General features: G+C 34.7%; 2 protein-coding genes across 2 annotated transcripts; one reads left to right on the forward strand and one right to left on the reverse strand.

The window, feature by feature from the left end:
* Nucleotides 1–1201: 1201 nt before the first annotated feature.
* LOC136819832 (uncharacterized) lies at nucleotides 1202–10565 on the forward strand. Its single transcript, XM_067076073.1, has 20 exons — nucleotides 1202–1263; nucleotides 1462–1518; nucleotides 1725–1781; nucleotides 2525–2768; nucleotides 2997–3249; nucleotides 3443–3869; nucleotides 4218–4313; nucleotides 4463–5027; nucleotides 5505–5851; nucleotides 6062–6103; nucleotides 6352–6471; nucleotides 6664–6783; nucleotides 7064–7120; nucleotides 7591–7728; nucleotides 8073–8115; nucleotides 8337–8479; nucleotides 8708–8881; nucleotides 9036–9077; nucleotides 9284–9385; nucleotides 9524–10565. Exons 6-20 carry the CDS (start codon nucleotides 3509–3511, stop codon nucleotides 9880–9882), a joined length of 2709 nt encoding a protein of 902 aa, XP_066932174.1. The 5' UTR covers nucleotides 1202–1263; nucleotides 1462–1518; nucleotides 1725–1781; nucleotides 2525–2768; nucleotides 2997–3249; nucleotides 3443–3508; the 3' UTR covers nucleotides 9883–10565.
* Nucleotides 10566–18946: 8381 nt separating this feature from the next.
* Nucleotides 18947–19846, reverse strand: LOC136819833 (uncharacterized). Its single transcript, XM_067076074.1, has one exon. It carries the CDS (start codon nucleotides 19844–19846, stop codon nucleotides 18947–18949), a length of 900 nt encoding a protein of 299 aa, XP_066932175.1.
* Nucleotides 19847–20269: the final 423 nt, after the last annotated feature.

Here is a 20269-nt window from a genome sequence, read left to right on the forward strand (position 1 = left end):
AAGGCAGAGGGCATCCGAATGGATGCGAAGGGCTGTGGTAGGCTGTGGAGGCCTGTAGAGGCCAAATTTGGTCTAACCGGGGTGGGTCAACCGGGAGGTCATTTTTACTCATTTTTGCCGGTTTCTCGCGACATTTTCAGGAACTTTGAAGCACCCCAACCGGTTCAGGGGAGTACCTACACATACCCCCTAGCCGGTTGACATCAATGGAACTCATAAGAACGTCTGCCGGGACCCCCAGGGCCGGTGCACGGTGGTACGGGAAGGAGGTCATTTTTTCCGATTTTGACCAATTTTCGCCATTTTTCCAATTTTTGCCGGGTTCTCACGACACTTTGAGGAACTTTGAAGCACCCCAACCGGTTCAGGGGAGTACCTACACATACCCCCTAGCCGGTTGACATCAATGGAACTCATAAGAACGTCTGCCGGAACCCACAGGGCCGGTGCACGGTGGTACGGGAAGGAGGTCATTTTTTCCGATTTTGACCAATTTTCGCCATTTTTCCAATTTTTGCCGGGTTCTCACGACACTTTGAGGAACTTTGAAGCACTCCAACCGGTGCAGAGGAGTACCTTCACATCCCCCCTAGCCGGTTGACATCAATGGAACTCCCGGGAACGTCTGCCGGGACCCACAGGGCCGGTGCACGGTGGTACCCGTAGGTGAGAAGGGGGTGTGACATTTTCAATTGAGTAGGTCGTTTTTTGCAATTTTTGCCGGCTTTTTACGGCACTTTGAGGAACTTTGAAAGACCCCAACCGATGCAAACGTGTACTCTCACATCCCCCTTGACCAGTGAGCACCGATCCGACCCCCCGGCACACCGGCCGGGACCCCCAGGGGCCGTGCGCGGTGGTACTGTAAGGAAGTCAATTTTTCCGATTTTGACCAATTTTCGCCAAGTTTGAAGCCTTTCCAAGCCTTCTAAAGGCTTCGGAAAAAAAAAATTTATTTCAATAATATATTTGGCTCTTCTCTTTTAGATTCCATTTCCAGTGAAAGATCTTCGTCTTGTGGAGCATTGCGCAACGCAAAAGTAGCAAAATCAGGTTAGCATAATAACAATGTGCTCTTTGACATGTATAGCTGTCTTATTAGCTTTGTACTCTTTCCTCTTGCATAGAGTAGTTATTGAGTATATGTTTTAGGTTTTACATAAGATTATGTATATTTTTGAATTATATGTGCTCTTTATTTAGATCCTTCCTTCTCCAAGAGATCTTCGGTTGATGCATCAAGTGGATTGAAAGAAAGAAAAGGTTAGCATTCACAGAAGCGAAATTTGTGAATTTATGACAAATAATTTATTTACTTTTACAGTGACCTAGTTTGTTGCTCAGTAGGTATTGAATTAATTTTATAGGTTTGTATATATATGACGATTGTATTTAGAGATGAATCCTTGTACACGTTTTAATTTGATTAGTTATACCTTTATATTTATTCTGTTCATTTAGATTCCAAGTCCTCTGATATATTGCCTGGCAAAAGTAAAAAGAAACAAATAATTAAAGGTTAGTAGACAAACAACTATATTTGTCGATATGACTGTTGTAGCTACTAAACTATCCTGTCAAATGTAAATGAAAAATTAAATCATGGTGATAACCAATAATTCTATTATTTATTTTGGTATCAGGTAGCCCTTTTTCAGAAAAGTATAGCGTAGGAGCTGCTTAGTTAAGCATTTGGTTAAAAAAATTTTAATCCTTCTTTACAGAGAAGCTGAAGCAATTCTTTAAAGTAGAGGATGCTGTTGTGTTACTCAATAATGAAGGCGAGTTTGTTCAATTTTTTTTTAATTTCATTTTTCTTCGAAAAGGGAATGTTGTGAAGTTTAATGTAGATATCAATATTTATTAAATCATCAACATTGCTCTCGTACCCGCTGCGAATCACTTTTTTGTTTTGACGACGGCGTGATTAACCCTGGGATGGGCTGGTTTTTCCCTCCTGAGAGAAGGAAATTTTAAACATTTAGTAATGTTTTGATGAAAAACATCAAAGATTAATTCATAAATCATATTATGACTCTTTTAGAATATTTTTTCTTTGAAAACACAAAGTATAAATTGTGATCAAGGTAATTCGGATTACTGCTTTGAAAACAGACTCGGAAGTCAAATGATTTGTTCTCATTTATTTTTATATTTATTAATGAGATTGGGATTGTTTGTATTTCAATATTTGTTAAATTGCTTTTAACATCACACACTTTTTATAAAAATGAAATGCATGTAGAAAAGAAAGCAAATAACCAATGTCGTGATTTATGACATAAAGTTATCGAGAATATGAAGTCTTTTTTACCAACCCAGGTCAGGGCTAATTCCTCATCAAATAACATCCGATTATAAATGTCGACAGTGTTCGTCCGGGGATCGAGGGTGCATCAAAGTCACTCTAGATTGCTCTATGCACAAATAGTGAACAAGTTTCAGAGCCAAACCTGCACATTTTTTTCTACATGATAACTTGTTAATAATACTGATATTACTGATTTCACTGATATTATTATAGATAACCACAATGGTGATGAAAATGACAACATTGACGATGAAAATGACAACACTGACTATGAAGGTTCCAATGAAAGAAAAAGGAAGGAGAAACCTAGATACCAATTAAAATGTCCATACGAGTTTTGTAATAAACCAGTCAAAAACCTCACTACGCATCTAACATGCACTAAACATGGAAAGTACCCTTTATGGACAAAGGAAGCTGCCTCAAAGGAGCAATCTGTGAGAATTAGGATGTTTAGGTACGGTTTTTTTCACTGAACCAATGGCTCTGCTGATTAAAGTATTATTTTTACCTTCAAATACCCAAATAAACTCAAAAAGCATAGAACTTAGTAGAATTGAGAAGGTGTTCAATCATTTAAAATTTTTGTGTTATTTTAATGATGCTTGATCTCATAATACATAGTAAAAGGAATAATTTAGAAAATAATCATTAAAGTATCCACATTTGAATGATTACGTCATAGCAGGTTGTCCGAATAAAACCACAAAGGAATTTATAAACCACGTGTTTGTAATGTCCATGGGCGATGTGTTAAAAGGATAAACGTGCACATTAAATCACAACATCCCAATGAAGATCCTGAACGGTTTTTACAGAAATACACAAGTGAGCCAAAAATCACATTCGTGCCGCTTGAAAAAGGACCCACATTACAGGAGGATTACTTTGACGAAGAGCTTGACCAACTGAACGACGTGGTAAATGACCCTGAAGAGGTATTTGATTTTCTTTTTGGACGGGTACTAACTTTATGGACGGGGAAAAACAAGGTTTACTCGCAACAAAAATTTTATAAAATATATTGCTAGGATGACTAAATGTTCAAACTATGCTCTCTCTAAGCTTGTTATGGTTCAACCGAAATTTAATAGTTTCTTACAGTATCATAATTACAATTTTTTTTTTTAGGATGTTCAATGTGTATTTTCAAAGCCAGTTATATATGCACGACCAATCACAACCCGGGAAAGAAAAATGTTGGCGATTCCCAAAGATTTCAAATATACCTATGACTCTGCGGAGCTGGTACTCAAGGACTTTGCTCGATATTGCATCTCCCTTGGTAAGAGTGAAAGGCAATCAATACAGCAACGGTGCCGCCTTCAGCACATTTGGGAGACGCTTGATGGCACCATGTGCCTAAAAAGGAACAGGCTAAAAGACCGAGAAGACTTAGAAGATTTATATTTTCTCCCCCTGTTTGGACAGATACTCAAAAATTCGAGGCTACCGACATCAAAGACCGAAAAGCACAACCAAGCCTCTACGGTTGGGTCATGTCTTTTGGCATTGGTGACATTTTGTGACTTTTTGTTAGTTCGGGACATTTTCATAGGTAAATAAAACTTTTTTCTCAATTCGAGGCACGGGAAATCATTTTAAAACATAAACAAGAAAAGATTAAATTTATTCAACTAAGCTATTCCAGTCTTCACTAATTCATCATCGATCACTCATCATTTTTAATCTAAGCTAGTGAAGACAAAGTTTTAGTTGAATAAAATCAAATTTCGTGGTATTTATGTTTTAAAAGAACATTTAACTAAAGTGAATCATTTGTTAACATTTATCATTCAAATGCTGACTAGATACTTTTGAGACGAGGTTTATTTTATTATTTTTCTCTAATTTGTACAGAGAAATCAAGTCTTGTGTATCTAAAACTAGATGTTTTTATTTTTAGATTTAACACCTACCCAAATTGGTCGTCTCAAGGATAAAATAAAAGAACTGCTAAAGCGATTACATCCCTACGTAATTGCTCGCCAAATAACTGTTTGTACGTGTTTTTCTCAAATGAATTTTGTTTGTCTTTCTCTTATTCAAAATTTTACAATCTTTTCAATTTGAAAGAAATATCTGATTGATTCATTTTTTAGAGTCGTAACACTCAAAGAAGATTAAATGATTTTCCTTTTATTTATTTAGTCAAGTGGAAGCAGGAAAATCTGCTCTCCATGGACGATTTCATTCGGATAGGAAGTTCTGACCACGCAATTGCAATGGAAAAAATCCTAAATGACCCTGACTCATCAGAGATAAAGTTAACAAGGAGCATAGCCATACAGTGCAGGGATCTTTTGATCTTTCTCATTTGTCAAGGTAATGCAGCGAGATCGTCAAATATTTGCGAGATGACAATTGCTGATTTTGAAGAAGCAAAAGAAGCATCCGAATATACTTCAAACAAAAATGCAATGGTAATGGTTTCTGACCTTTACAAGACGTCTATGATCTATGGCGCTAAGTTGATTATTTTACCAGGAGATATCTTCCTTGAAATGCGCAACTACATTAAATTTCTGCGCCCATTGTTGATAACAGATGACACAACCGATGGCCACAATCGCTACATCTTCACTTCCTCACGAGTGAAAGTTGACAAAAAGGCAGAAAAGAAGACGAAATCGGAAACTGGAAAAATGACGTCGTCAAACGTCGCTAACGCATGCTCATCTGTTTATATTAAGGCGGAAATGGGTGATAAATTCAGGTGAGTTTGCTTTTTGATGCACTCATTCTTTTTTGTAGGTGATAGAGAAATGAGTAATATCCAAATACATTGAGATAATCATTGAATCATTGGTGGGTTAGTTAGCTAATTTTTCCAATTAACAATTGGCGTTTACATCAAGATCTCCAAAATCTGACGAGTCGTTTGTTGATTATAAAATGAATCAATATGAAAGTTAAAGGGATAGCTTTTATATTGATTTTTTAGGTTTCGAAATTTTGTAACCCTAAAATAGCTACAGGATGATTTTCACTTTGGTCAATTTCTTTTTGTAACGCAAAAATATGAATTCTTTTCGTTTTATATAGTTGACCTCTTGTCTGACATGAATTTATCTCTCAGGCAACACGTCTTGTGTTTACGTCTTTATCGTTGCTAACATTATGGGTAACAATCTATAGCTTGTATATTTTATAGCTTCATCGTAAATGGTTGATTATTCTTTTAATTTTACAGCAGCAAACGATGTTCTCCAACGAGAATTCGTCATGCCGTTGCAACGCAGCTGGCAGGTTATGACAATGAAAAATTGGACGTTGTTGCCAAGGTCTTCATGAAAAATCGAGAAGGAACGACGCAGAAGTTCTATGTCCAATACTGGAATCAAAGAGAAGCCATCCGCTTATCCATGAAGATGTTCGAAAGAACGAGAGGTGAAATCCAAATTGACTTGCCAAAGCCCAACCCAGTCGACAAAGAAGAGTGCATCAAGTGGTATGAAGAAAACAAAAAAAGAATCTCATCGGAACATCGGCTGGATTTGAATGATCGAGATCTTGAGAAGTCCATGTTTGGGGAATTAGGTTAGATCTCTACAAGTGCTATATGAAAATGAATACTTTTTACGATTTATTTGCTTTATCATTTAATCTGCATCAGCAGGGGTTGGTTTGGAGCAGGCTTATTTACCTTTAAGTGTTTTAAAAATGCATACGATCATTGAACCGAAAAGTTGAGGTTAGTTTCTTCTTCAGTAAATTTCATTATTTCCAACTTTTATACTGTTTTAATAGATGAGAGAATTGACGACTTTCAGACGCTGGTTGATGAAGAAGGTATCACATCAATTTCTATTAATCGTTACAACATATTTTTCTTGGAGCTTATTGTTTTAAGCTATGAAATCTCAAAAACTTTCTTTGTGATCGATATAATTGAGGCTGGACATTTCATGAGATGTACAAAGTCACATTGTGTTTCAATAGACATTGGATGGATTATTTAGGGTTGAATTCACAAATATTTCCATAAAATGATTAATTTAAAGTCCATAAATGAAACCGTTCTGCTTTTTATATGTCAGTAACAGACTTGAAAGAACCTCTAAATGAAGCAGAAGATTTAATTAATTCAGCAACCTCATCAGGATCAGACCGAAAAGAGCTTGAGATTGAAACAGATGAGCCAGCAGATTTAGAAAAAGGTACTTTTTCTTTAATATATACCACTACGATAGAAAAGTGAAAACAAAAAGCATGACTGAATAAAACTAAAGATGAAGTGAGTTTGACAATACGAAATCATTTATTTCTTAAATTTGCATTTCACTAATATTTTCAGGAATATTTGATTATATAGCTATGAGTAGAGATATTCTGTTTTCTCTATATATCAGTAACAGACTCGAAAAAACATCCAACGGAAGCAGAAGATTCTGCAAAAACAGGAACCTCATCAGAATCAGAACCACAAAAACATCAAATTGAAACATATGAGAAAACAGATTTAGCAGAAGGTACTTTGCTTTTTAATGTCTACATCTAAGGTAACAAAGTGTGAACACGAAAGGCATGATCGAATCAAACAAGAAATAAATTTGTTTTCGTTAATTTGTTTTGTCATGATGAGGAGGGTCAAGCGCATTTGACAATACGAAATCTTAATTGTGTTTTAAATAGGCATTGGATTGATTATTTAGGTTTGAATTCATACTATGACATATTTATCAAGTATTTCTAGGAATTGTTTGCTGATAAAGATACGTGTGAAAATGTTCCGTTTTTTCTATTTACCAGCTACAACATCAGTAGAATTACAAATGGAAGTAGAAGATCTTGCAAAAGAAAAACAAGGTGCGAAGTTTTTATTACTTTTTTTGTTTGTTCACTTTTTAAAAAGTATTTCGAGTTTTCATAACGTCTAAAATTTTGTTTGTTACGAAAAAACGTTGACAAATAAATTGATTAAAAACAATTTTCAAAAAGACATTCACTTTTTTGGATATATACTTTTTAGGATTGGATAGGCAAATTTTCATACATAAATACGCCAAATGCCCTTAGTTAGAAGAGACGGAAAAACTTGAACATGTAACATTAGTTTTTTTTTCGAATTAATTAAATCACATGAGACTGATGTCTAGTTCTTTTAAATAACGTTTGTCCTTCTTATTTCCTAAAAGATGATTTTTTACAATATTATCACTTATTAATAACGCAATCAGCTGTTTGGTCATAGCAAATTTTAAGGAATTGCTCTCGACAGTGTAAATCTTGTTCATTTAGGACCATTGTAATGACACGTGATCCTTTTTTTATATCAGCTGTGGAAACTACAGAAACCAGCACTAAAGAACCAGATTTTCAAATAGAAACAGTCAACCAACAATCAAAATCAAGAAAATGCCTTGTTAAAATGTCACCCATCAAAATAAACGAGACACAACCTATCACCAGATATGGTATTACTTATAATCAACCTACCATTTTTAATTTCTCAACCCTTTGTCATCGAAATTGTTTATTTGTATTATTTTCTATATCTGATATAAAATTGACAAACCTGTAGAATGACCTTCCAAATAGTTTTTAGTCACTAAAGTGAACTCTTAAGATGGTAAAAGCGGCTGGCGCTAACTAAAAAAACCATTACAAAACGAGGAGAAACAAAGTAGCAAATATAAACGATATGAACAAACATAATATAAACCAATAACACTTCCATATTTGACAACCTATTACATTGAAACAAAGCAGGATGTATACTATTTGATTGAAAATATATAAAATTAATCCTATTTTTCAGAAATTGATGAAAATGGGAAAAAGTATTATGACTTTGCTGGAAGGTAAGTTCTATTTTTTGGAATAATTTTTTTGTTTGTTTTGATATCGCCCAGTGATGTAGATGACAAAGGGTCAGTAAAATTTCAGAGGTAGGGTATAGAATTAGAATTAACAAATGCATTCCCTTTCTCCCTTTCTTTTTATAGAAAAATGGATGAGTAGAAGTAAAATGAAAGAAGTTGAAGGAAAATTAAGAAATGCATCAAAAGAGGATGGGTTGAAGTTGGGCTCGAATATGCCCGTTCTTAGATAAAGTTAAAGAAGGGAAAATAGACTCTTACCGTCACGATGTGTTTAAAAATCTAAAGCAACACATAAAGGATCATAAATTGATTAGACCACATCATATACAATGGGAAAGATTAGGTATTGCTTTATTCTTATAACGTTTGTTACAATTTTTTTGGAGTCAGAAGATTTTCTTATAAATAACCGAGTAAAATAACAGGTAGCAATCTTGGGTTATGCTTCGGTGTTGATTGATGATTTTATTAAAAACATTGCATATAGGGTCGTAAGAACTTCAAAAATTCAATTTCGGTACATCATGAATTCGTTAATATGCTATAATACATTGTTTCATTTCAATTTAAGCTTGTCTCCAAGAAGATGTAAAAGACCACCTATGCAATCTTGTCAAGGAAGCTTTTCGAGAAGATGATTTTCAATATAGATTGGATGTTCTAGAACCCGTAGCGTGGAAATTTTTTGTGATCGATTTTACCGGAATTGAACATGATGAAATAGAGTACTTCATCGACCGCTTTGGTATTCTTAACCTTTATTCAAATTTAATGTTGCTTCTTATTTAAATGGTTACTCGAAAAAGGTTTAATTTTATTTTAATTGAGTCATATAGTGTCATTTATAATCTTAAAGATAAAGCTCTCATAAATATACTTTATTTTATCACTAATTTCAGATAAAGACTGGAGTGACATTATACATGAAGAAAACGAATTAGGTAAGATAATATTGATCAATAGAAGTTATTTCTTCCTCAGCCACAGGAGAAAGGGCTTCTTGCCTCAATGGGTTAAATTTTCAAGTTAAATTTTGCGATTTTAGCAATTTACTCAAGTCATTAAAGTACACTTATTAAAAATTCTATCATTATGAGGTTTCTTTGGCTGTTCCATCTCATCAAAATCATTTAATTTCTTTTTTTAGACAATAACCGTGGAAAAACTGCAAACGAAGAAAATTCATCAGATCAGAATCATTATCCTTTGTTTGATCCGTATGCCGAGGGTCAAATAAGAGATGCTGCTAGTAAGTGCCATACATTTTATTTGCATTCAATTCTAAATTCTTTTTTCTTACTCTGAAGTTGAATTATAAAGTAGCCTGTGGTACACTTAAAGCTATTTTACAGAATAGATGATATTAAGGTAGATTTAATTGTTTTAGAATCGAAATTGGAAGAGCTGGAAAATGAAATTAATGCAAAATCTAATAAGAACGATTGGTACAAAACAAAGACCGCAACAAGATCATTAACTTTGAAGCTGTTGTATATCTGCCAAAGGATGATAGAGGATGACGATTTAAATTCTTCTACATGGAAAGAAACTTACCCAAAATATGAACCAGTATTCAAAATTAAACTCGAGTACCAAGCTGTGAAAGAAATCGTCCGGTACATGCGGGACAGATACCAAAGAGAAGAAAAAGATAAGCCTGGAAAAAGACACCAGAAGTACGAAATCATGCTACAGGAGGGTCGCGATTTTTATCGTAGGGCAATGCTGTACAAAAATCAAATGTAATGTAAATGTGTAATTCATTTGTAGAACATGTATTATGTTAAGGTTTGGTTTTGTTTTCTTCTGTTTGTTTCTGTTAGGTGCGATCTTTTTTACATTCTTTGCATAAATGAAAATAATTTTTGCATGATTGATGTATACATTTTAGGCATTTCTTTTGTATATACCTTGGGTAACTAGCTTTTGCGAGATCTAATTTTTGGCGAATTCGGAAAAAGAAAATTATAATTGCCAAAATAATTCCCTTTAAGCTAATTTATAGACTTTTCTGGTATTTCATGACAAACCTCTTACACTGTAGGCAACGATATCAGTATAAAAGTAAAGCGCAGCGGGGTAATCATTTTTTTGATTTTTTAGGTTTAAGATTTTGAAACCCTTAAATAGGTGCTAGATAGAATTTATAAATTTTATCCGATCAAGTTTCATTTCTGCAGTTTATTGCCTTTTACTAAACATATTTTACTCATAGATTTTGATCCATTTTATTGACTTTTTCTAGGAATGATATATTATCTTTAGGTTTTTAACCTTAGCTTTTAATCTTGCATGTAATTTTTTCTTAAGAATTCAATATTTTCTTCGTTGATGTCCTAAAGACAGCTTTATGTTATACAAGTTAGATCAAATTTATGCTAGGTTATCAGAGAGAGGAAAGAATCTACAAATGAATTTACAAGCTCAAATGATGTGTTTTATAACTACGGCAATGACTCCTGTACTTTCAAACTGTTTTCTTATTTCCATGAAAAATGATTGCCAACCAAATGTAATAACAAGTTTTAACTAATTTTGAGCATGTAAACTTTACATTTTTGATAAATACCTTTTGGATTACCTAAATAAAGAAACTGTATCTATTAGTCGTAAGAGTAGCTGCATAAATCACAAGGGTTTTCTTCATATACTGGAAACTGGTCCACTTTACGTGACATACTGTCTATTACCATTCAATAACTCATTAATTTCTACTCATTGAGTTTTTTTTGTTTAGCAGTGAAACAATGGGGAAATGTGATACGAAAAATGAATGCAGTTGTGATAATATTGGTTTTGTGAGTCGTGAATTAGCTTTTACCTGGGTTTTCCAATTTTTTGTATTCTAGTTACCTTTAAAAAAATGGTACTTATCACAGTTTGATTAAGCACAGCTTTTTGCCCTTTTATTTAATTTCTTTGAAACAAATTACTACCGAAAACTGTGTTCTCTTCCATTAAAATTTTTTGATTCGATTTTTCTAAATAATGTGCCTATGAGATAGTCATTGTATAGACCTTTCAGGTTTAGAGTTTTATCAACCTTAAAATGGCTTTCAGCTGGAGTGTGCACTTGTTATATTTTACCTTATCTTACTTTGCCCGTACTTCATCGACACTGGATCTGAATGTCTTGAGATTACATTCAGCCTAACTCTAGGTGTATTAAATTCATTTAGTGGTCGCTGTTCTGGAATCACAGAAAACTACCAGAAACCTTATTACATAGACCGATATATAAGTTAAGCAATGTGTGTGTTCCCATTTGACTCAGCCCATCGTGAACTGACATACTTAAAGGAAATCAAGCAAATTGGCTCGGAAAAAGTTTTATTACTGCCACCTCTTAAGGGACGGTCAAATCCGGACAAAATTCCTTAATATTCTTTTTAACTTTAAGTCTTTTAAGTCTTTAGCCCAATGGTCCACATTCGTCAACATAGAAGTTTTCTCAGTCATTTTTTAAAACGTTATTGAGCGCCAAAAAGGAATAGTCAATGCATGGAATTTTTAGGTTTAGAATTTTTTCGACCCTAAAATAGCTTTTAGGTCGAACTTGCAGAATATAATTTTTTTCTTATCCATACTTGCCCGTACTTCATCAGCACTAGATCTGAATAGCCTCACATTACATTCAGCCCTACTGGAGGTTTCTCTGGGTTTCATTCGAGTGTTTTGGACCATGCAAAGTATCCCACAACTCCGCTATTTTTAGACGAATCTTGATTTCTTTTTGGATTTCTTAAACATTTCAAAAGTCTATGGAGGCTGTCTTTTCAGGCTTCGAACACTAATTTATGTTTAATTAGTTTTATTTGATATTAATGGTGAGATAGCCGTTCACCGGGATTTTGGGGACCTGGGGGAGGTTATTCAGTACGTGACGCATCCCTGTTGAAACTTACAGACTTCAAAGAAATCCAGCAAATAGTTTTGGAAAAGTGGTATTACAAAACTTTTGAAAGCCAAAGTCTAAAGACAAACTAAAAGACGAAAGTTTTTCTTTAGTATTTTGTTTAACCTTGCGTAACTCAGAGGAACTTCCAAGAGTCCACAATGATTGATATTTAAGTTACCTATGCAGCTTTAGGTGTTCTGGGACCCTTAATTACATAATTATTAAGCGCCAAAAAGAAATAGTCATTAAACGAAATCTTCAGGTTTAGAGTTTTATCAGCCCTAAAATAGCTATTAGCTGGACTTTTCAGCTGATATATTTTACTTTATCTTACTTTGCCCGTACCTCATCAGCAATAGGTCTAAATGGCTTGATACTACATTCAGACCTGCCAAGGGTGTGTCTAGGTGCAATTTGTGTTTTCCTGATTGCCCGAAGTATCCTGGAAAACGCTAATTTAGAGCCGTTTTGACTTCTTTTTAGACATTTTTCACCTTCTCGAAGTGTATGAAGACACATGTTGCGGTTTTTAAAGACTAAATTATGTTTCCAATACAAGTGTTATTCGATACCAATAGCGAGAGCCGTTCAACTGACTGTTTACAGCCGATTCTTATAGTTCATTTAGTGTAACCCCGTTGAGGGCCCTAGAAACTACTAGAGTCTTTCCTACCTTATCACATAGACCTATATATGAATAAAGTAGTTGCTTGTTCACGTAAGACTCAGCTTAATCTATATGGCCTCAGGTTATTTATGGGGTTTCTCAAAAACATGCAGTTTTACCATCTTTTTTGAGAGCATTAGTCGGCGGAAAACGAACAAAGCAATTACTGAATATGAAGGGTACCGTGATGATGTTTTACTGTAGGGATGTTACACGATTGTTTACGCCCTCATTTTGTTTGCAAAATACTGGAAAGACGAAAGAATGCTGACATCAATAAAACTTGCTTTTTGAATAACTTTAGTTTGGCTAATGATATAAACATGAATTTTGACTCATTGTTAATCGGTTACTTTTACGAAGAGGGCTACGTGGCGTGTTGGACAATGCAGTTGCTTCCTTTTGCATGACGACGGGCCTACATATTTCCCAGTACAGCAATCACCAACCGGTCATTATTGTATTAAAGTTGCATATACATAATAAAAACATGTTTGCATATTTCTTCTCAAATTTTCCTGACGTCAGCTGAAATCAGTAAGTAATTTTGTAGGAAAATGCTGACGTCAGAAAATCTTTTTTTTTCAAAATGAACCTTTAAATGATTTGCAACTTTAATCCCAATTTCATGTCTATATAGTTGGTAAAAAGAAATTTTATTTTGGTTTTTCAGGGCGTAAAGAATTAGGAAGCAGCCCAACAGTAAAACTTCATCAGTGCATTCGTATTTAGTCAACGGTTTCTTCATTTTCCGCAGGCTAGTGATTTTTAAACATTATGCTAATTTTCAAGATTTTTGAAGATGCCAATACTTACCAGAGCTTACCAGAGTGTTATATTGTTATATGTTACAAGTTGCAGGCTACATATGTTGATGTCACGCTTTTCATGGAAACATTGTTATGCTGTTACAGGTAAGATAGTTTCCTGTTTACAAGTTACATAGAAATATGGTTACAATAGTTAAATGGTTGAATTTTTATGGTTCAACCCTGATTATTGAGGACAAGTGGGTAAGACACTCAAAATAAAGTGTATGCTTATTTTTTAATTATTTTTTTGAACATATTTTTCATGATTTTTTTAAATCTTTTGATTTTTCAAGCAAATTTTTTTTTATTTGTTTTATTTTCGTTTCCAATCTTTTTTTTTTTCGATGCGGAACTGTGTAATCTCTGAATCGACTGAATTGTTTGATTTTTAAATGAATTTTTATTATTTTCATTTCGTAGTTGATTGTTCTGATTTTTTTCATTTTATTTTGATTTTTCAGTTGATGTTTTTGCTTTTTTTTATTTTTTTTATTTGCTCATCGTGATATATCCGATCTTTTTGAAATTTTAGTTTCTTAGTTGATTGTTTTGATTTTTTGATTTTTAGTTGATTTTATTGATTTTTTTCGTTATTTTTCCGATTTTTTTATTATTTTTTTTCTTGTGACTTTTAACGATGGATTTTTCTTTCACTCTGTTTCACTCTCAACCGTTTCTAAGATCATAAATGGATTAAATCATGGAAAAGCAACGGGGTTGGACGATATCTGTGTAAAATCACTCAAAGCAGGTTCTCCAATCTTGGCTTACTATTTTACCCACATTTATAATCTCTCTCTTAAAACGGGCGTTGTTCCAAAATGTTGGAAGAGAAAACGAGTCACACCCCTTTTCAAGAAGGGGGATGCTGATGACGTTAACAACTATAGACCAATTTCAATCCTTCCAATCCCAATGAAAGTTTTTGAAAAAATAGTCCATTTCCAAGTTTCTGAATTTCTTGAAAAGAACAACATCATCAGCGAGTTTCAATCCGGTTTCAGGAATAAACATTCGACAGACACGGCAGTGTCTTATGTTGCTGACTTTGTCTTAGGAGAAGTAGCTAAGAAAAATTATGTTGGAGCGGTTCTAGTGGATTTAAAAAAGGCTTTTGACACGGTAGATCATGTTATTTTAATGAAGAAACTTTTTTGTTACGGTATTAGAGATGTTCCCTTTGATTGGTTTGAGTCGTATTTGAGTGAAAGGGAACAGTGTTCGGTTGTTGGTGATTCAAAATCTTCTTTTATGTGGGAGGGTAAGTACGGTGTCCCTCAGGGTTCTGTACTTGGTCCTTTTTTGTTTTTACTTTACATCAATGATATATTTGATTGCATCCACCCGAAAACTTTCTGCCATCTATACGCTGATGACACTGTCATAATACAAAGTGCAAAAGATCCACAAACTCTGAAATCAGGCTTAGAAAAGCAGCTTGAATATCTAAGTGTATCTAAGTGCCTGGTTTTATTGCAACAAACTATCAGTCATTACAACCAAGACTGAAGTTATCTTTATTGGTAGGAAACAAAAGGTTAAAGAATGTAAGGAAATGCCACCTCTATCCTTTCAAAACGTCCCGATTCAACCTAAATCCGACGTGAAATATCTCGGTGTAATTTTCGACGAAGGTTTAACGTGGGAAAAACATGCGAGCCTTGTTAGACAAAGAGCCTATCTTGGACTCAATAAAATCAAAAGGGTTAGTTCGACATTGAACGATAGCACGAAACGGTTATTGGTAAATGCAATGGTATATCCACATCTCGGATATTGCGTTAATACCTGGAGCAACACTCTATCGCATGTTCGTAGGCGATTTGATTCTTTGTCTAGACAAATCGATCGGGTCACTCCAATGAACAAGCCTTTTGTTGCTGATTACAGTACTGCTCTCATGACTTTCAAGGCTGTTCAAAAGATATGTCCCTCTTATCTATCTAAACGTTTCGTTCTCTGTGGAAATGGTGGTGAGCCCGATGCGCAAGGTGTAAATACACTGGATCAGAGAAGAAAATTCGGATACAGCGAACAAGAAATAAATTTGATTCTAAAACCTTTTTATACAATGCTACAAACATTTGGAATAGTTTGCCTACCGACCTCCGCCAAACTAAATCTTTGGTTACTTTCAAGTCCAAAGCTAAATCATATTTTTTCCAACAATAATCATACAAAGATTAATTATTTTTTTTTAACATTCGTGAAGTCATTCTTTGTTGCCTATCGTTCTTGTTTCAGTTTCCGTATTCGTTCTTGTTCTGTTCACAGTGGCCCTTCGTGGAAACAATTCTCCAGCTGCCTAAAAGCTTTTGAATTTTTCGGAGCATGCCACTTAAAACATATGTTATTATTATTATTATTCGGTGTATATTTTCGTAATGATAATCGATAATGCACTATGTATAAAAGTTTTCCTTCTATTTATAATAGATAAGGTACGCTTTTTTTAAAAAATATATATATAATATAATAGTTTTTCTTAATGATTTCAGAGCAAGCAAAAAAAAGAAAAACTATGCGAAATAAAAGCTTCAAATCACCCCTACTTGCCGAAGAATTTTTCTTTCCCCGTAGGGTAGAGAAATTTGTCGCTTTTCAGGATGTTCTGGAAACGAAGAAATTTCGGATTGTATGACCTAGGACATAATTGTTTTGGTTTGATTTAGATTGAGATAGACCTAAAGATTGTGCAACAGAGATTTGTCAGGCTTGGCAAGGTTGCGTAAGATCTTAGCAAATAACTAAAACTAATTCATAATATAATATAATGGAAAAAATAAAAGTTAAAATTAAAGGTGTCGTATTTTGAAAATTGTTTAGTCTTGATCGAGGTTGTGGAGTTTCTAATGGGTCAGCTTCAATTGCCAATAAATTTCCTTTCAGAAAATCTATTGCTTCCCGAAGTGTCCCATGTGAAAATTTAAACTCAAGTAAATTTAGATAGAAGATATAGAAACTAAAAAATAAATTCCAAAAATTATTGCTTGTGAAGGACTATAGACTTAAATTTCCCAAAGACTTAAAGTTCCTAAGTTAAATTCTATTTGAGATATTTTAAATATAACAATAAACGTTCTAATATATTAGTAGATATCATATTGTTAAATAGGCTTGTTAAAATTTGTCAAAAGATTTATGGGTCACCTTTACTTGCCAATAAATTTATGAATGTATCAAAAAATTTACTGCTTTTCTAGGCATCCCTTAATGGAATTTACGTTAATATCAGGGCTGGAGAATTCAGGAATTTAAATTTAAAAATTATAGAATTTATAGTGGTGGCAAAAGTTTAAAAATATTTCATCGTTAGATTAAGAATTTGACTATGAACGATTTCAAAAATCGGCGAGAAAAAATGTCTAGAACTATTGGATGTTCCCAAGAGAACAATCTTTGCATTTCATTAACATTGATTTTTAAGTCCATTTTTTGTTCAATAAGTTTTGAAAGTTTCATGGATCGACCCTAAAGCTCCAATGACGATTGGTATGGTGTTGACTTTCCGACCATTCCAAAGTTGTTTTACCTCTATGGACAAGTCTACATATTTCGTAACCTTTTCGTTTCGTTTTCGTGCGATGTTGGAATCAAGTGGTACCGCTATATCTATTAGTTGGATGTCTCGAGATTGTTTATTTAGGTATATGATATCGGGTTTGTTGTGGGTGACGCGTCTATCCGTTTGTACGGGAAATTCCAGAGGATTTTAACGTTTATCGTTTCGAGGATAGGTTCGGGATCATATTGGTACCATTTAGTGGCTGTTGGTTCGATGAATTGGTATTTTTCGGCTAGTAGGAGGTGGGTGTAGCGGCAGACGTTGTCATGTCGTTGGGTTGTATTTGGTAGGTGCGAGGATAGGGCATCCAGAGATGACGTGGTGGATGGTTTCAGGTTTGGTTTTACAGGCTCTGCAGGTATCGTCATTTGATTGTTTTGTGGATGTGTTTTTTGGTGTATTTGGTTGTGATGGCGTTTCTTGAATTGCGCAGATGGTGGATTCTGTTGCTCGTTTGAGTGTGGAAGATCGTAGCCATGACAGGGATGCGGTTTTGTCGATGTGGGGTTGTTCTAGTGTGTTGAAGAATTGGCCATGCATAGGTTTGGATTTGACGGTTTGGATTTTTTGATTGGTACGGATGGTTTTAACGCGGGTTTTCAGTTGTTGGTTGTTGAGTTGTTGTGATTGTTCTTCGTCGATGTTGAGTTCTCTGAGGTATTTTTCGGCTTTTTGATGGATGGACTTTGTACCTTTGGATGTTTGTGACGTTGATACTAGCACAATAAGACGTTCTGTGGAGTTTTTTAGATATCTGCTGTACTGGATGATCTGGTTCTTGTAAAGGTCTGTGATGTTGAGTAGACCTCTGCCTCCTTGTTTTCGACTGATGTATACTCGGTCAACGTCGCTGTTGAGGTGGAGCATATGATATTGACGTAAGGTGTTTCTTGTTTCTCGGTCAACCTCTTCCAGTTCGGTAACTGACCAGTCAAGGACTTGGAATCCGTAAGACAATGCCGGTACTGCGTACGTATTTATGGCTTGAATAGTGCTTTATTATTATTTACTCATTTCTTTCCGTATATAAGGTATAAAGTACAATAGAGGGTTCCTGTTTATAATTTATAAAGAGTACACCTCGTACTAAAATAAATACTAAAAACATAATATAATACCGTTGATATTGATTTCAAGACTTGATTTTGATTTTCAAAAGTGCTAAAAGAACTAACAAGAGCTTGGAGTGCTTCAAAAAAATGTTTAACTTGGATGAAAAGATCTTAAAGAAAGTCGGCCAAAAACGTTTGTTTTCCTAGAGAGGTAATATTCAAAATAAATAATTTATTTAGAAAAATAAATAACTATGCCGTAAGTTTATCAAAGGCCTATCAAAACAAAGTTATTTCAAAGTTATGGACAACTTGAAGAGCTTGATTGAATTTAAAAGTTGTGGAATCAAGAGTTGCTAATTAAACTTGAAAATATGTTGTTTCAAAAGTTAAGATGGTGGGTTTAGTAGAGTTTCTCAAAATTTGATTTCAAACATGCTAGATAAATAATAGAAATATAAAATTGTCTTTTCAATTTGTATTATTTCTTAACCGCTCGAAACTTTCTTTTGGGTTCTCCTTTTCAACCATGCGCTTGTCAGTTGTATTGAGGTATGCAAAGCTTGTTTTGCATTCCTACGTTACTTGTGATAAGCCTATTGTTTTACGAAGATCCCTAGTTTAAGGTGGCTTGAAGAGTAGTTTCTTAAAAGACTAGACTTATAACTCGACTATGAGGAAATGGGCTCCTATCTTTTCGGCAATATATATACTACTTGCCTTACGTGGATTTGAAAAAGAGTTGAAAAAGTTTTAAAGTTTTTCGAGAAAGTTTATTGTTTTTTAAGGTCTTAATTTGCTTAACTAGAGAAAATTTTAAGCTAAAGTGAAAAAACTTCGGACGACATGTGCTGTGCCTAACAGCGTTATTTTTTGGGCCTCTGAAATATTGAATTTATTTTGAGTCAAACCAAGATTTCCTATATCATCACTCAATCCTTTGTGTATCACACCAGTTGCACCAATTATGATTGGGACGATTTTAACTTTATTCAGGTTCCATAAAGTTTTTAATTCTACTGCCAAGTCGGTGTAGTTTCGGATTTTCTCAATTCGTTTACGGGGTATGTTGTAGTTGGACGGAATTGCGATGTCAATGATCAGTGCTTCTTTCGTTTGTTTGTTTAGGAAGACGATATCGGGTTTATTGTGGTCGATTTGGTGGTCGGTCTGGATGGAGAAGTCCCAGAGAATTTTGGTGGATTCGTTTTCCTCCACTGGATGTGGTTGGTGTTCGTACCATGGGGTCCGTTCTTGCTTTAAATCGTTTTCACGCATGAGAAGCTCGTGAATGTACTTGCACAAGTTGTTATGTCTTTGAAGATATTTTGTTGGTGCAAGTACTGTGCAACCTGATATAATGTGGTGGATAGTCTCTTTTTCTCGGTTACATATACGGCATGTTTCTTCGACTTGCTGATGGAAAATTCGTCTCTGAATGTAGCGGGTAGTAACTGCTTGTTCCTGAATCGCGCATATGGTGGCTTCTGTTGCGCGTTTCAGGGTTGACGATCGTATCCAGTCTGTCGTTAGGGTTTTGTCAACGTGCGGTTCGTCAAGCAGCTGGAAGTATTGTCCATGGAGGTTCTTGGCTTTCAAGATTTCAGATCTTGTTTCAATTCGTTTTATCTTGATTTTGCTTTTTCGTTGGCTTTTTGAAAGGATGGAAAGCTGCTGTATTTCGAGAGAGATTTCTTGGCTGTATGACTGGGCCATAGCGTGAATCGATTTTGCACCGCGGGTGAGTTGCCAGTTGGATAGCAAGGTCAGATAGGGTTCGTTTGATGTTAGTAGGTAGGAGCTGAAGTTGATAATGCAGTTTTTGAAGTGGTCAACGATGTTGATAAGACCCCTTCCACCTTCTTTTCTCGGGAGGTAGAGTCTTGTTACGTCACTTTGGTTGTGCATCACGTGGAATGATTGCAAGACTTTCTCGTTTCGCGGTCGATGTTCTCTAGCTCAGTGATCGTCCAGTCCAGTACAGGAAAGCCATACGACAGAGCTGGGACGGCATAAGAGTTGATGGCGGATATTGTGTTGAGGCTGTTGAGTTCGCTTTTGAGTAGCATCTTCAGTCTTTTAAAGTACTCATTTTTGAGTGTTGATTTGGTGTATTTGTCAGTAAGTTGGTGTTCATTG

The sequence above is a fragment of the Clytia hemisphaerica genome, unplaced genomic scaffold (assembly GCF_902728285.1).
Source record: "Clytia hemisphaerica strain Z4C2 unplaced genomic scaffold, Clytia hemisphaerica genome assembly, whole genome shotgun sequence".
Classification (NCBI taxonomy): Eukaryota; Metazoa; Cnidaria; class Hydrozoa; order Leptothecata; family Clytiidae; genus Clytia; species Clytia hemisphaerica.

What these genes read in the sequence shown, in the direction of transcription:
- LOC136819832 (XM_067076073.1), top strand. Translation starts at nt 3,509, where the DNA reads ATGTTGGCGATTCCCAAAGATTTCAAATATACCTATGACTCTGCGGAG. An exon ending in GACGCTGGTTGATGAAGAAG is followed by an intron (nt 6,104 to 6,351) that starts GTATCACATCAA and finishes TTTATATGTCAG; the next exon opens with TAACAGACTTGAAAGAACCT. An exon ending in TCAAATAAGAGATGCTGCTA is followed by an intron (nt 9,386 to 9,523) that starts GTAAGTGCCATA and finishes TAATTGTTTTAG; the next exon opens with AATCGAAATTGGAAGAGCTG.
- LOC136819833 (XM_067076074.1), bottom strand. Translation starts at nt 19,846, where the DNA reads ATGGCCCAGTCATACAGCCAAGAAATCTCTCTCGAAATACAGCAGCTT.